Source organism: Neovison vison, chromosome 4, assembly GCF_020171115.1.
Source record: "Neovison vison isolate M4711 chromosome 4, ASM_NN_V1, whole genome shotgun sequence".
NCBI classification, from domain to species: Eukaryota; Metazoa; Chordata; class Mammalia; order Carnivora; family Mustelidae; genus Neogale; species Neogale vison.
The window spans coordinates 63,111,262-63,127,139 of NC_058094.1; the positions used below are offsets into that span (position 1 = coordinate 63,111,262).

Below are 15,878 nucleotides of genomic sequence, written 5' to 3' on the forward strand. Positions count from 1 at the left end.
TGTCAAATAAATAAAATCTTTTAAAAAAAAAGTGAGGCAGCATTTTAGCACTCCTCTTAGGAACCATTGTAAATAGCAGGATCACCAGGGAAAAGCACGACAGAGTAAAAAACGTGGATCTGAGGAGTCCAGGAAAAGGGCACTTCTTTCCAGTGTGAGGCTGAGACAAGAAGGCAGTGTTGCCTGTTTCAGCCTCTGGTGGGAACAATACGCACCTTGGACATGTCAAGTTCTTTGCCTCTCTGCACATGTCCATAAATGACAGCAGTGCTGTGAATACTGAGTTGGGGGTTACAATAAATTTTAGCAAGTAGGTAAGTTCACTAGTATGGAATCCATGAGTAATGAAGATTGATTGTGCATCACTAGGACCCATTAATGGCCTTATTCCTCTTGCAGGCAGCAAGCACTGGCACCCCTTCCCTGCATCCATCCCTCCTTTCCTCCTCATCGTTCTGCCCTGGACTGTTTTGTATGTCCCTATTAACCCCCTCTCCCTACGCTCCCCTCTTTCTTCGTGCCTCCATTCAACCTTTTCCAAAGTGTCTCAAGCCACGTTTTGGCACAGATGGTTTGGTTTCCTGTTAGACCTGAATGTCCCTTGAATGAGACCCAGGTTGCCACTTTAAGGTGTCTAGGACATTCATCTTACAGATAGCACTGGTGTTGTGGAGTCCTTCCCGTTAACCGTGCCTCTCACGGTGAGTTCCTGCTTACTTGAACTAACAGTGAACGCACCCTTCTAAGTCATTGCAGGGTTTCAGAAAAATCATCATCTCTATAGACTTTAGAAGCTCACATCCTCACCCACCAACTGTTCACCTCTAAAATGTTCTTTCCTGTTATTTTATTTTCCAAATGATTTTGTCCTTTTTCTAATATATAGTTTGTTTTTCAACCTGTGTCTACCCCCAATGTTTCCCTCTGTGTACTCCCCACCTCGCCCCTATTTTAGGCACCGATTAACGCACAGATGCTGGCCCAAAGACAGAGGGAAATCCTGAACCAGCATCTTCGACAGAGACAGATGCATCAGCAACAGCAAGTTCAGCAGCGAACGTTGATGATGAGAGGACAAGGGTTGAATATGACCTCAAGCATGGTGGCTCCTGGAGGCTTACCAGCAACTCTGAGCAACCCCCGGATGCCCCAGGCAAACGCACAGCAGTTTCCGTTCCCTCCGAACTACGGTACTGGGCTTCCATCCCCACCACCTCTCCAGTTTTTTCTCCCCAGTGTCCCCCGGTCTTGGGTCTCAGCTCTGCCCTCACAGCTGTTTGCTTGGCTCCCAGATGAGTCTGGCTAGCCAGGGAGCGATAGGCAACCCGGGAGGACAGCTGGGGCCGGTCAGGAGCCCCCAGGTCCTGCACAGTACCTTCCCATCTCTCAGCTCAGGTATCGCCTTTTCTCTGAGTGCAGATCTTACTTTAAAAGTGACCGAAGTAAGTGTGTGTGTATACAGTCCCTCGGTTGTGTGTGTGAGTGTGTGTGAACACACGTGTTTCTGTCAGCGTTTGGACACACAGGGGCATAGCCATGTGTTTATGTTTGAAAACCTCTGAGTCTGACTCAAATCAACAGATACGTACAAAATGTTGAAAGACCTATATAAATACAACTATTAGACATTCTGTAATTTTTTTAAAAAAAGATGAAGCTTTCCACTAGAAACCCCAGTGGAAGGCCTTTAGGTTTTCTTCGTGTTGATTGGTTGTTTAATGTCAGTCTTAAGAGACAGACGTCTCATATCATAAACATTAATATCTGTGTGCATGTCATGTTTAATGAAAGGTTAAATTATTGATAAAAGTAAGTGCTTATGTTGTTCCTATTCTAAATGATTTTACCTATCTTTTGCCAGAGTTATCTAAAAATATCAAGTCTGTGTGGTGCTTACATTCATGTCTCCTGTTTCTTTAAAGAAACAGTTCCTGTGCAGCTTTTTCTATGTAATCATAAACTTCTCTTTCACAGCTAATCTAAGTATCAATTAAATCTGCATGTTGCACACATCTAGGCAGAAACACGCTTCCCTTACTGTCCTTGAAATTTCCTGAGTTGCTGCCTTTGTTTTGAAGCTCCTTTCCTCTATGTCCTTTTTGATGACTTCGAAAAGTCTTCTGAAAGTTCTTTCTCTCCTTGTAGCGTAAATGCCATTTGCTTCTACACTGAACAAGAAGCTTACATAGAATTTGTCTGATTCTCGCTCATCTTAGATAGCACTGAAGAACCATAGAGCCCTTTCTAAAGGCAAAACAGGCTAATCGTGATGCAGTTACTTATTTTTAAAAATGCATTGATTTCATCACAGAATGACTTGATTCAATAAAAAATTACTCAGGTGTTAACTTTCTATATACAGCTGAACTTTAATCTTACCTAAAGTTTATAAACAACCCAGTTATACTGATACATAAAAATGTAAAGACTATTTCAGGTAAAAGAGAAATATACCTGTTTGACTCATTCTTGATTTGGAGAGGGATAAGGGGACAGAACAATATATTCTCCATCTCTAGTCATGGTGGTTAACATGGTTCTTAGGCATCCTTGTGACCACTGTAGAGAAGTAAGATATGAAAATTTCTTGCTTCATGAATTAAATCCCATTTTGGAGTCTCTTTAAGGTGTATATAATTAACCAGGTATTTGAAAGTAATTTTCTCTGTGTATGTTAATTTGAACATTCTCTTTTTTTCTCCCTAGTCTCTACCATAACACTAACAATCTCTTTCCAATTTCTGTTTTGTTTTTGAAGGAATAAGTCAGCAGCCTGATCCAGGTTTTACTGGGGCAACGACGCCCCAGAGCCCTCTGATGTCGCCCAGAATGGCGCATACCCAGAGCCCCATGATGCAGCAGTCTCAAGCAAATCCAGCCTACCAGGCCTCCTCTGACATGAACGGGTGGGCACAGGGGAATATGGCCGGAAACAGGTATGCCATGTTTATGTGGCATTTTGATATAAATGATCACCAGGGAATCTTTCTCTAGACCACCTGTCTCTTTTCTGTATTTTTCTTTTTAAACTAAGTAAGCTCTATGCCCAAGAGGGGCTTAAACTCACAACCCTGAGATCAAGAGTCACTTGTTCTAATGACTAAGCCACCCAGGTGCCCATCTTTTCTGTTTTTTTCTTAACTTTTTGCTCAAGCAAACAATGTCAAATAAACTATTAAGGAAGTTTACTTTTCCTAGGGCAGAAGTTATGAGAACTTACAAAAGCTTACCCTATCTTTTCCTTAGGAATGAAAGGAACTCCCCTCAGAAGGTATCACCCCACCAGTTTAAGCAAGAAACTACTCTGGATGGCAGTGCCCTAGAAGCCATCCTTTATCAGTGCATGCAATAAAAGCAACCAGATAAAAAGCTTGTTACGTGCAGACGTGAAAGTGGAAACTAGATCTCTAGACCTTCCCAGTGATGTTAGGAAAAGGAGAGGAGCGTGGTCACCCCTGCAGCTTCCTTGAGCACTTCCCCTTACCATTTCGGACTCCACCCCTGCTGGCTGCCCCACCCTGGATTCTTTTTGCTTAGATTTACTCATTCTGAAGTAAATGAAGAAACTGCCTGAGAAGCCAGCGGGCAGAACTGCCTGCCTGTTTGCCCTACAACTCTTGACATTTTCATCTTTTCCTTGGGTTCTAGCATGTTTTCACAACAGTCCCCACCACACTTTGGGCAACAAGCAAACACCAGCATGTACAATAACAATATGAACATCAATGTATCCATGGCGACCAACACAGGTGGGATGAGCAACATGAACCAGATGACAGGACAGATCAGCATGACCTCAGTGACCTCCGTGCCTACGTCAGGGCTGTCCTCCATGGGTCCCGAGCAGGTGAGCACCCTGAGAAGCAGCCCACTGTCTTCTGATCAAAACTTTTTGTCTATTTCTGCACTCAGTGTATCTTGCCACATACTTAACATCTACCATCAACTCCCACTTTTATTTTGATGAGTGTTTTCTCACCTTACTTTTACCTGAGTTAGTGCCATTAACAGAAATACTTGTTAATGACGAAATAAACATGAAAGGATTCTTGACGGCTCAAGGATATTTGAAAGTATTTCTTAACTTTGTCACTTAAATTATTTGAGGAACTTAGCAATATCTAAAGTGAATCTCTAAAAATGGAATGGTAAATGTGTTTCCTAAATGGCTTTATTTTGGATTTATAGCTAAAGAACTGATTTTCTTCTAAATGAAAAATCAGATGAATCGCAAAGGCCAAACTTACTGCCTGCCATCCCGTTAGCTTTATTCCCCACTCCATCCCCCGCCCGGCCCCCACCCAGTTAGCTTTAAATGACACGTCAGGCGTGCAGGGAGACTGAGACACCGGTCATCCAAAAACTGTTCTAATCATCATCTTGAGGATGTGAGTGCCATAATTTTCTGGCCAATATTTTTAAAAGGCTTCTGCTTGAGACTGTAATTCTGACTAAGGCTGTAGTGATTCTACTATCCCTAAGAGCACACCAACTTCACTTGGTGGAAAAGAGACTCAGCACACTTATCTCAGTCAGCCCGGGATTTGGAATCTGAGGCAGCTGAGCCACAGGTAAAAATATCAGTTGGTAATTTTTAAATCGTATTTACAGAAGACTTCTTTCTAAAGGGCACAAAATGGCTTGGCATTCTACTACCTCAGTAGTTCATGCAAAGTAGAGATGTGGCAAGGACCCTGAGTGTTACTTCATGTATGGAGAAATCGAGGCATGGAGGGTTTAAATGACTTAGTAAGTCACTGACAGAACTGTATATTCCAGTTAGATGATAATTGTGAGAATGGTGAAAGATTCCGTTTGATTAGGTCTATTTAATCTGATGTTGGTAAACCACAATTTGTGTGAAAATTTTACTAAATTTTACAGCACCTCAGCGTATTCTATAAGAAGATGTTAATAAAAATGCAGAGTAGTGCATAAGAAAATTCAAAGCCCTTTGCAATTTAAGAAAGCTCTGTGTGTGTAATAATTTGCACTTCTTGTAGTTGAATTGATGGTGGCTAAATGCTTACTTGGGTAAATTAAAGATAGACTCTTAATCGTTTCAGTGGAGAAAACATGATGTTGATTTTATATTTTCTACAAAAAGAAACCAGTAGTGGTTCCTGATTCTCTTTCTAGGGAAACTATAAGCCAGGGCCACTGACATAGTCTAGTCTAGCATGGGTCCTACTCAGCCTATCTGGAAGTAAACTGGTGCATTTTTAATAACCCAGATCACTTCTGTATAGAAACTTTTGCATAGATTTAAACCTTTTGAGAAGCCAAAAAAATACAACTCTAGTGTATTTCTTCAGACAAAATCAGTCCTATACAGTATTAGTATTTGTACCTTTACTAATAGTATGAATGCTAATGAATAGTTCACTTGGTTGTAGAAGATTCCCCAAATTCAGCACTGTTGGGTACTCAGACTTGCTCTTGCTAATCAATTAACTAACTTAAATAGCAAAGATACTAGGAGCTTCTCAGATGACTTTAAAGTCCCATATACGAGTCATTAGTATCATTACAACCAGCCAAAAAGGTGAACGTATTAAGGCATGAAAATGTTTCTAGTATTATTGTCTCTGTCAAATTTCTACACAGAAGGAAAATTTTTGAAGGCAGTTAGTGTGACTTTTATTTTCTTGTTCCTCCATATTCCACCGCGCCCCCGCCCCAAATCTATATGTGGGAGAGTGGATACAGGGATGGAGCTGTTTTTATATAGTCCTCTTTCTCCATAATTCTGTTCCTAAAAACCAAGACAAGGAGGAAGATTGATGGTTGGTTTTGGACGTGCCACTGAAGGTAGCCACTGTGCTGTCTTGTGCCCTCAGGTTAATGATCCTGCTCTGAGGGGAGGCAACCTTTTCCCAAACCAGCTGCCTGGAATGGATATGATTAAGCAGGAGGGAGACGCATCACGGGTAAGAAATAGCACAGGGTGAATAGGGTAGTAAAGTGAACGTGGGTATTTTATAGACCAAAACTGGCAGATACATTGTCAGAAGGTAGACTGAAGATAGTTATAACACTTGTGATTTTGAAAAATACCTTGTAATTTTATGTGGCATACAGTGGTTTTCTATGAATAATTATTTCTTTAAATTCATTTTAATTGAGCTAATGGTGGTGTTATGAATTAAGAACACTAATTTTGCTCTGAAATGATATTATGATAGCCAAAAAAGCAGCAATGAATCAGTCACGTTTGAGCAAACTTTTTACTTTTACTGAATCATGATGTTAGATCTTCAGGAGGATGAAGAGGAGCTAATTGTTCTCTATCCCTTAATTAAGTGTATGTTTATTCTTCTTAAGGGTTTTCTCTGTATTTCATTTTGTTTGGGCAACAGTCATGTATATTATTTGTCTATTATCTTCAACACTTGTTCTAAAGAGAAAGATATTACCGTGTTCAATCAAATCTTTAAAAAGAATAATTGGTACTTAGAACCCAACTGAATTGTGTGCATAGCAGCAGATCTGTTAACAGGAAGGCTCTGGAAGCAGTTTAGCATGTAGATAAGTGAGCCCACAGGGGCCCTCTGAAGCTAAGGGATATACTCCTTAGCAGTAGATAACTTTTTTTAACTTAAAAATTCTCTCTCAGGGCACCTGGGTGGCTCAGTGGGTTAAAGCCTCTGCCTTCGGCTCAGGTCATGATCCCAGGGTTCTGGGATGGAGCCCTGCATCGGGCTCTCTGCTCAGCAGGGAGCCTGCTTCCTCCTCTCTCTCTCTGCCTGCCTTTCTGCCTACTTGTGATCTCTGTCAAATAAATAAAATCTTTTAAAAAAAAAAATTTTCTCTCAGTGGAGAAAATGTAGGATCAATGTTCAATTTCCTACAAAAGAAGTGGATCTTGGGTGGTTTTGTTAATACCCAAGTTTAAAAAGTAATAGATCCATGGGGTGCCTGGGTGTATCAGTCATTAAGCATCTGCCTTCAGCTCAGGTCATGATCCCAGAGTCCTTGGATGGAGCCCTGCATCGGGCTCTGTCCTCAGCAGGGAGCCTGCTTCCTCCTCTCTCTCTGCCTGCCTTTCTGCCTACTTGTGGTCTCTGTCTGTCAAATAAATAAATAAAATTAAATTAAAAGTAAAATTAATAGATCCAGGGTGCCTGGGTAGCTCAGTCAGTTAAGCATCTGACTCTTGACTTTGGCTCAGGTCATGCTCCTAGGGTCATGGGATCGAGCCCTGAATGGGCTCCCTGCTCAGCAGGGAGTCTGCTTCTCCCTCTGACGTCCCCTTCCTACCCCCACTCATGCGTGCACACATGCGTACTCTATCTCGCAAATAAAAAAAAATACTAAAAAAAAACCAGAAACATAGTCGGGGCGCCTGGGTGGCTCAGTGGGTTAGAGCCTCTGCTTTCGGCTCAGGTCATGATCCCAGGGTCCCGGGATGGAGCCCTGCATCGGGCTCTCTGCTCAGCAGGGAGCCTGCTTCCTCCTCCCTCTCTCTCTGCCTGCCTCTCTGCCTATTTGTGATCTCTGTCTGTCAAATCTTAAAAAAAAAAAAAATAGAACCATAGTCATGCATTGCAGGGAGGCCCATGGGTGGGGAGTTCTATAGATGTTTTCTGTAAGTACCCAGATACAGAGCTCATCTAAATGGTTAATGTTGCTATAGTGAATCATATAGAAAAAGAATATATTTCATATTGGCCCTGTGTTTAAACTCTAAATGTGCCATTTTTTGAAGTTTGAAGCCCCTTACAGGGCTGCCATCTTCTTGCTGCCAGTCCTGCCTCCCCCACCCCACTCCCTACCCCACTGCACTTCTACAGAGAGTGGCGACATAACCCACTGATGCCTTGTGTGCAGAAAGTAGATGCTTAAAACCTAGGATGGCACTTCCCAGAGGAACAATGACATTAGTATAATTAGGCGTCCACTGAAGAATAGCCCGTTTTAACCCAGAAGTGCCAGGGAGCTTAACCTCTGGGCACATCGAAGCTCTGTGAGAGGAAGAAAGCATTTGGGGCCAGGATCACATTTTCCTCCCTGAATCCACCACCACAGGATGAGATCTCCCTCCGGTCACCTTCAAGTGTGACGATGTGCCAGCCTAGGCCAGCACCCCCACAAAGCAGGCACTCGTAATCTTTTTTGTTTGTTTGTTTAAGATCTTATTTATTTGTCAGAGCACAAGCAGGGGGAGTGGCGGGCAGAGGGAAAAGTAAACTCCCCGCTGAGCGGGGACCCCCCCCCAACTCGGGATCGTGACCTGTGCCAAGGGCAGATTCTTTTTTTTTTTTTTTTTTTAAGATTTTATTTATTTATTTGAGAGAGAGACAGTGAGAAAGAGCATGAGCGAGGAGAAGGTCAGAGGGAGAAGGAGACTCCCCATAGAGCTGGGAGCCTGATGTGGGACTCGATCTCGGGACTCCAGGATCATGACCTGAGCCCAAGGCAGTCGTCCAACCAACTGAGCCACCCAGCCATCCCGCCAAGGGCAGATTCTTAACCAACTGAGCCCACCCAGGCATCCTCATAATCTTTCCAGAAACAACCAACAGGTATTGAGCATTTACCACAAGCATGATTGTTTGCCAAAGGCTTGGTTTAAACTAGATCACTTAAACCACATCACAACTGTAGGACTACTCTAACATCAGAACTACTCTTTTGAGGGCTTCATGACTTGCCTGAGGTTCTGTCACACCAAGAAGGGAACCCAGGCAGGCTGACCCCCAAGGGTGCATTCCCAGTCAGTCCCTGCACTCTACCTCCCACTTCCCCAAAGGGGACACAGAGCTCCCGTGATACCTTTCTAAAGGTTTTATGCAAGTAACATTGGAGAAGGCCCCCAAAAAACAAATTGGTTGCTTTTCCTTTCTCTCATTTTATAGATCCTAAATGGAAAAAAAACCTTCCCACATCCTGTAGGACAGGCAGACAGTGAAGATTCAGCTCCATGTTGAGAAAAGCCCTCAGTGTCAGGTACTAGGAAACTTCATCTTAGGAGGGAAAAGCCTCTGACATGAAGAAAGGGAACATACCATTCGGTCTCTAGCATACAGGGACATTCAGGGCCCATCAGAGATTTAGCCCTTCCCCACGCTCATCAATGAGGAGACTGAGTCTCAGAATTAGGGAATTTGGCCAACTCCACACAGCAGGTGTGGGGGGGTATCCCTCCTGGAAGTGAGGGGGACCATTCCAAGAAGCAGAATGCAGCAGGGACTTCCCAGGCTGGATCGACTAATCCACAGAGGGGGCCTGGGCACAGTGGAGAGGCAGAGGTACAGGGAAGGTGGGCCGGTGGGCCCAGGGTATTTACCTGCATGCACATCTAGGCGCCCAAAGGGTGCCCGCTAAAACTGAGATGGAGTGATCAGCACCACAAAAAGCAGCTTTCAGTAAATACAGGATGTTCTGCCCATCGCAAGTACCCGTCAGGATGCAGGGTAAGAAGGCTCTGCCTGTTGTCATCCAGCCTGGACCATTCGTGCCACTCGCACTTTCCCTGTTTTTCCCAGTCCCTCTCTTGAATCTTGCTCACCCATCTGTACTTTGTTCGTGTGAATGTTAAGGCCAGAGAACGGTCTGTCAGATGCTCTTGTTTCCTCCAGCGGTAATATGTACAGCGTATCCCTTCTAATCCATGAGTGATGACTGGCCATTACCCCGTCCTTGTCACCGGAATACTGATGTGTGCACAGAGGGTGAGCCAGTCATCTGCAGCCTCTTGTGTGTCTGGAATAGCTTTGTTGCTGTTGTGAATTAAGGAACTGTTTCCAGAATTTTTATCCGTAACCTGGTTCTATTTGTTGAGCTGGAAAGCACTGTGATTCATTGTTAATTGAATCTATGTTCCACTTATCTTGAAATGGAGATTAAAACTGTACCTTGCTTAAAGCAGAGCGATTTACCAAAACACCATTGAGAGAAGGGCGGTTATTTCATATCACCAACGATTCTTCCTTTACAAGGACTTAGAGTATGCCTCTGCAGTTTACGTATACTTAAACAGACCAAAATTGAGTTAATTGCTCAGCTGCAGGGCTCTTGTATAAAGTGCGGCTGTAATTACTTGTACTGGCTCGTGTTACGGAAATTGAGCACTAACGAGGACCCGCTCTGAGGTGGAGATGCTGGTGATAGTGGCGAGGACACCAACCGAGCACTTTCCCTGTTGCGAGAAGTACTTAATCACTCCGCGAACATCATTTTGTTTAATCTTCATGACAGCCCTAGGAAGTATGAGGGACAGAAAGATTTAGTGACACCCCCCCCAAAGTGACACAGCCAGATGCCAAGCCAAGCAGCATCCCTCTAGAGATGCGTGTCCCACTCCATGTTCTCTTTCACGACACCGGTCCTGCCTGCTGGCTGCTTACTGGTGTCCATTCTTGTGAGAGAACACTGCCGCCTTCAAGCGGCTAAGGACAGGGATACTTCCCAATAGAATTTGTTTTTCCAGACTAACTGGAAAATTGAAAGACTTTTTTCCTATTTCAGTCAGAGCCATGGAGTATTTCTATATAAAATCACGTTAAGTGACACAAATTGGGAATAAAGGTAGATATCAACTGTCTGTTATAGAGAGAAGGACGTTCACTGTTCTCCACGAGGAGCTGTAGCCAGAGCAGGTCTCGTGCACATGGGTTAAGCTTGGGGGAGCCACGCAGCCGGGCAGGGGCAGGGGGTAGCCCCCCTGTGACCGTGAGACTGCACAGTCTGGCAGCAGTCTGCCCAGATCTCTCTTTCCAAGGGACTAGGTGAAACTTCCTCTCCAATCTAACTTAAGCTGGACCATCTCTAGTGGCCTTGATGTGCTAACTGTGTCTAAAGATCTGAACCCCAGAAGCAGTTGTTACTCGTGCCCACAGCAACCAGCCAGTGTTTCCTCTCGCGGAACTCGGACCATGCTATTTCTGTGTCCGCCTGGCCCACTCAGTGTTCTGATAGCAGTGACCGGAAGTGTATTGTTACGGTGATCTCCCCAGCACCTGGCACAGAGTATTTCCTACATGGATAAAATATCTCGGGGGGAAACATAGTCAATAGCCAAAGAAAAGCACTGACAGATAGACTTGGCGCCAACCAAGCAGACAACCTCCACCGGGGTCTTGCTCACTCCAGCCCTCCGTGTTCAGTCCTTCAGACTGTCACTGCATAGCAGCCAAAAACTAGCATGAATGCCCCGAGAGCCAAACCCTGCTTATTCGGTTTGCTGAAGCCAGGATAACACCCGCAGAACCCAGGGCGTCTCTCCACAAGGGAGAGCCAAGATAGACATTTTGCTGAAAGTGAGTTTGTACCAGATAATTCTGAGGAAGGAGTAAGCAAGTGGTGGCCACTTCTGAACTATGCTGTCACAAATCAAGGGCAGTTCAGCAATGAGGTATCTCAGTAATCTCGTTGGAGAAGGTGGGAGAGATTGAACTGGTCTGGGATATCGCTGGGAAGAGAGCAGCAGTCATTCAGGAGAGACGGGTAATCCACTGCAGTCTCTCCGTCTTCAAAACAGTACGTAGGATCCGCTGCCTTTAGAAATAACGCGTCCGGTTAGGACCAGTGCCTTCTGCCTGTCTGCATCAGAATCAAGTGTAATTCAGCCAGTTGCTGCCTTCGGGATGGGCAGTATTTAAAATGACCCAAGTACCTGGGGCTAATAATACATAATATGTTAATAAAAAATTTTAAAAAATAAAATGGCCAAGTATTCTGATGATCTCACGATGAGTATTCCAACGGTGTTTTATAACAACTTCAGAAGTACTTGACACTTCTCTCTGTTTTCCTGCAGAAATACTGCTGACACTGAAGATAGCTGGTTGCTTCTCTCTTCAGCTGACTGGGCTCACTTGCTCAAAACACTTACCAGCCTGGAGAGCTGTGTCTATTTGTTTTGACCCAATCGACCTGCCAGCCAGTTCTGCCAGAGCCAGGTCAGCAGATGGGCCTGGGCCCCGGCTCCCAGGGTGGAGTCCACTTGGCTGTTGCAGGAGGAGCTGCCTCTTCTCTTGACAGTCTGAAGCTCACGTCCAGACAGTTGCTCAGTCTGTTCACTGCATTCACCTTAGTGCAACTTAGATCTCTCCTGCAAAGTAAATGTTGACAGGCAAATTTCATACCCGTGTCAGATTGAATGTATTTAAATGTATGTATTTAAGGAAAACAACCATGCTCTTGTTCTGTTCCTGTTTGGTTCCAGACACTGGTTTCTTGCTTTGTTTTCCCTGGCTTATCCGTCTAGTGCAAAAGATTAAGATTTCATCTCGGGGAAAGAAAAGAATTACCCAAACAAACAAACAAAAAAATCAAACTAAAGGTGTTCTAAACTATAGCCTGCATTTGGGATAAAAGCAGAGCAGACACCGTGGACAGCGCTGTATGTACAGACACCCAAGGAGTGAAGACCGATAAAATCATAGTTGTATCTTTGTAGAAGTTCTAGAGACCATGTTGGGAAGAGTTTCCAGTTACGAACAGATGAAAGGGAGCCTGTGAGAGGGCTGTTAATAAGATCAAGTGCTTTTTCCTTTTTTTTTTTTTCCTCCTTTGTCAGAATCAAGCTAGTTCACCTAAATTGTGAATTGAGAAGAAACGTTGTTCATTTCCAAACTAAGCTCCCTTTAGGCTGCTCAGACAGCTTTGACTCGCACCTCTTCTTCCCCTGTGTGATCCTGACTCTCCCTCCCCTCTCGGCCTTCCCCACCTCTCTCCTACATTCACTCATCTTGCTAGAAAAAAATTAAAAAGCAACAGAAACCAGGTAAGCCCTTTATTTCCTTAAATGTTTTGCCAGCCACTTAACAATTGCTAACTATTAACTTTTAGAAAAATGCATTTACTGGCAAGGAGAGGAGCAAAGTTAGGACTTGATACCAACCAAACTAAGGATACCTGCTTTGGAAGCATGTTTATTCTGTTCCCCAGCAACACTGGCCTACAAAAACGGGCAAAAATAACAGTGTGTTTAAAATTGACAGCAGATATCACAACAGATTGAACCTCCGCCATGTGTTTTTTATTTTGTTTTTTAGCAGTGCTGACTAAGCCGAAGTTTTGTAAGGTACATAAAATCCAATTTATATGTAAACAAGCAATAATTTAAGTTGAGAACTTAAGTGTTTTAATTGTATAATTTTTGTGAGGTATACATATTGTGGAATTGACTCAAAATTGAGGTACTTCAGTATTAAATTAGATATCTTCATAGCAATGTCTCCTAAAGGTGTTTTGTAAAGGATATCGATGCCTTGATTAGACCTAATTTGTAGACTTAAGACTTTTTATTTTCTAAACCTCGTGATTCTGCTCATAAATCATTTATCTAATCTATATGATATGCAGCCGCTGTAGGAACCAATTCTTGATTTTTATATGTTTATATTCTTTCTTAATGAACCTTAGAAAGACTACATGTTACTAAGCAGGCCACTTTTATGGTTGTTTTTCTTGCCCACTCTGGTAGGGGAATAATCTTTTATTATTGGGCATCAGTTTCAGACAACCGCAATACCGAGAAACTGATGGCCTTTTTTGAGCTATTTCCCGCCAACCCCTAATTCATATACTTTCTTACCTAAATTTCAGAATGATGTCTTTTTGATGTCTAAAAAGCAAAGCATTTTATATCTCATTAGCCAGGCTTTTTAAGAACAGAGAGGTTTTTCCTTGAAATTTGATTGTTTGTTTATTTGTGGCAGGGTGGAAAATGTACCAACTACCCCTATTTCTATCTCTCTCTCTATGGGCAAATAAGGGCGTATAGAAAGAGATCTAGCCCAAAGATAAATGGTTAAGTAGACAGTCTGAAAGTGTTGCTCCATACTAAAGAAATTTTCTGGAAATTTGCATTTCGATACCTTGCTCCACTTGAGAGGGGTCTCACTACAGGGAGGTGGCCAAGGAACAGCACTTCTCGACGGCCACCAGCTCACGTGGCCCCTCGAGAGGCTCTGCTCGTCTCCACCAAACCACTGGGTTGCCCAGCAGAGATGGAAAAAAATGAGCAAATGTTGGCCCGGAACTCCGTGACCTCATCGGTGTGATGAGGCTCACATGACACAGTTTACTGTGACCGGTTTTAAGTTGATTTTTAGAGATATGTGAATCGGAACGACTTCAGCTTCACACGGCACAAAGGAGAAATGGAGTTTAAACTGGCTTTGTTTTGTTTTCAGTCCCTTTTCACCAGAACACTGTCCCCCAAAATATCTGTGTATCTTGTATCGTTGACCCATCTGCCCACTGTCTTAATGTCCATCCCAATTCAGACAAATCTGCAAACCTGTGATACTGGTAATCTAGAGTAATTCATGATCATTACTGTTTTGAAGGAAAAGAGATGATAAATTCTCCTGTGGCTCAGACCAGGTAGTGGATTTTGCTTTACATCTAATTAAGAAAAGTCAGTGAAGGAATCCTCTGATCATATTGATCACTATAGAAGCAAAAGCCAAAATCAGTCCCCTTCATTATCAGTATTTCTCATGCTGTAAACAATAAATTTGTTAGACTGAGTACTTGGTTTTGTTTAATAGAACAAAATAATCAGTGTTTTACTTATATTACTAAATGTGAAAAACATAATGTGAAAAGTATACATACATTAACTTGGTTGTAAAACTCATTTAAGTGTTCATGTAATGTGCTAAGTTTAACAAGTGAAGTGAGCTGTTTTACTACAATGAATTCGTTGGACTCAAAGACTAAAAATGCCCCTCCCACGTGTATCTCTATGGCCTGTAATAACCGAAAGCAATGTTTTTGCAGTTTATATAATGCAATTTTTAATCTGTGTTTAAAAATGGAGTTCATATGGGCTTAACACATGAAATGGGTGGCACAGATCCACTTGCAGAACCCAAAGATACACAATCAATTTTGAAATGCAACTTAAGCCATTAATTGTTGGTGTGAATTTAAAATTTTCTAGTATTTGTATGGTAGTATGCTGCCTAAGAGCAAAGCATTCTCTGCACAAAAGAAAATTACTGTAGTGGCTTCGATTTTAATTAGAATTTTCTCCCTGGTGTTTCTTTATAGACTAAAACAAAATCTTTTAAGTTTCTTACTACAGGTAAAAGCTATGTGCAAGAACCTCAAAATGCTAAAATCTAGCATAATGCCTTAGATCTGTTTTTAAGTCTTGTATATTCCTACATAGCTGTCCAATGTATTATATTTGTATAGTGAATTGTGTACAATTTTTGAATAAGTGCATCATCACTTAACCTTTATGTTGTTGAATAGTGATGATGATACATTTCTTCAAACATTTAACTGTCATTTTTGTTCCTTTGTCATTTGTGGGTTTTATTTGTACAGTTCCTCATGAAGTTGCATCTGAGATGTGTGTATATGAAAAGATTATACAAGGGTAAAATTAAGCAATATATTAACTATGGTTCTTCAGGAGAAAGCTTACAGTGTTTCAGGTTGTGATTTATTTTCAAAATGGAGTTGACTCTGAACATCACTTTGTTCACCTGCATTGATGTTTGTATTTCTAGTGTGAGCAGTTTATGCAAAGGTAGATATATTCAGAGAAATTTTAAATACATTTATGCAAGTTAATATTGCTTTGCTGATGCTATTTGCTTATTTGATGTTAAATAATGCTATTGTAAATAAAGAATTCTGTTGTTATTGCATCATTTAATAAATTTTAATGCCTTCGGGTTTTACATGGCTTGGGCGATTTTAATGTGTTTATAGTGTATTTTCATTCATAACTGCATTTAAATTTAAAATACCTGACCTGTAGTTTAATCATTTCTCACATTCAGACAGTAGTTGATGCTATTCCTGGCACTTTAACGTTTGAGTCCCCTGCTGACCCATCTCACAGATTTTTCTTAACATTTTTTTTTTAAGATATTTATTTACTTGACAGACAGAGATCACAAGTAGGC

General features: G+C 42.2%; 1 protein-coding gene across 6 annotated transcripts in view; it reads left to right on the plus strand.

Moving 5' to 3' along the window:
- NCOA2 (nuclear receptor coactivator 2) overlaps positions 1-15,655 on the plus strand; it is a 305,109-nt gene extending 289,454 nt beyond the window's left edge. For 5 of the 6 annotated variants that reach the window (XM_044245473.1, XM_044245474.1, XM_044245472.1 and 2 more), the window contains 5 exons: positions 956-1,190; positions 2,759-2,936; positions 3,649-3,847; positions 5,841-5,930; positions 11,762-15,655. In XM_044245473.1, coding sequence (XP_044101408.1) covers positions 956-1,190; positions 2,759-2,936; positions 3,649-3,847; positions 5,841-5,930; positions 11,762-11,773 — 714 coding nt within the window. In that variant the 3' untranslated portion in view covers positions 11,774-15,655. The remainder of the gene's footprint in view (positions 1-955; positions 1,191-2,758; positions 2,937-3,648; positions 3,848-5,840; positions 5,931-11,761) is intronic. The other variant, XM_044245476.1, reaches the window with a different exon arrangement.
- The last annotated feature ends 223 nt before the right edge of the window (positions 15,656-15,878 follow it).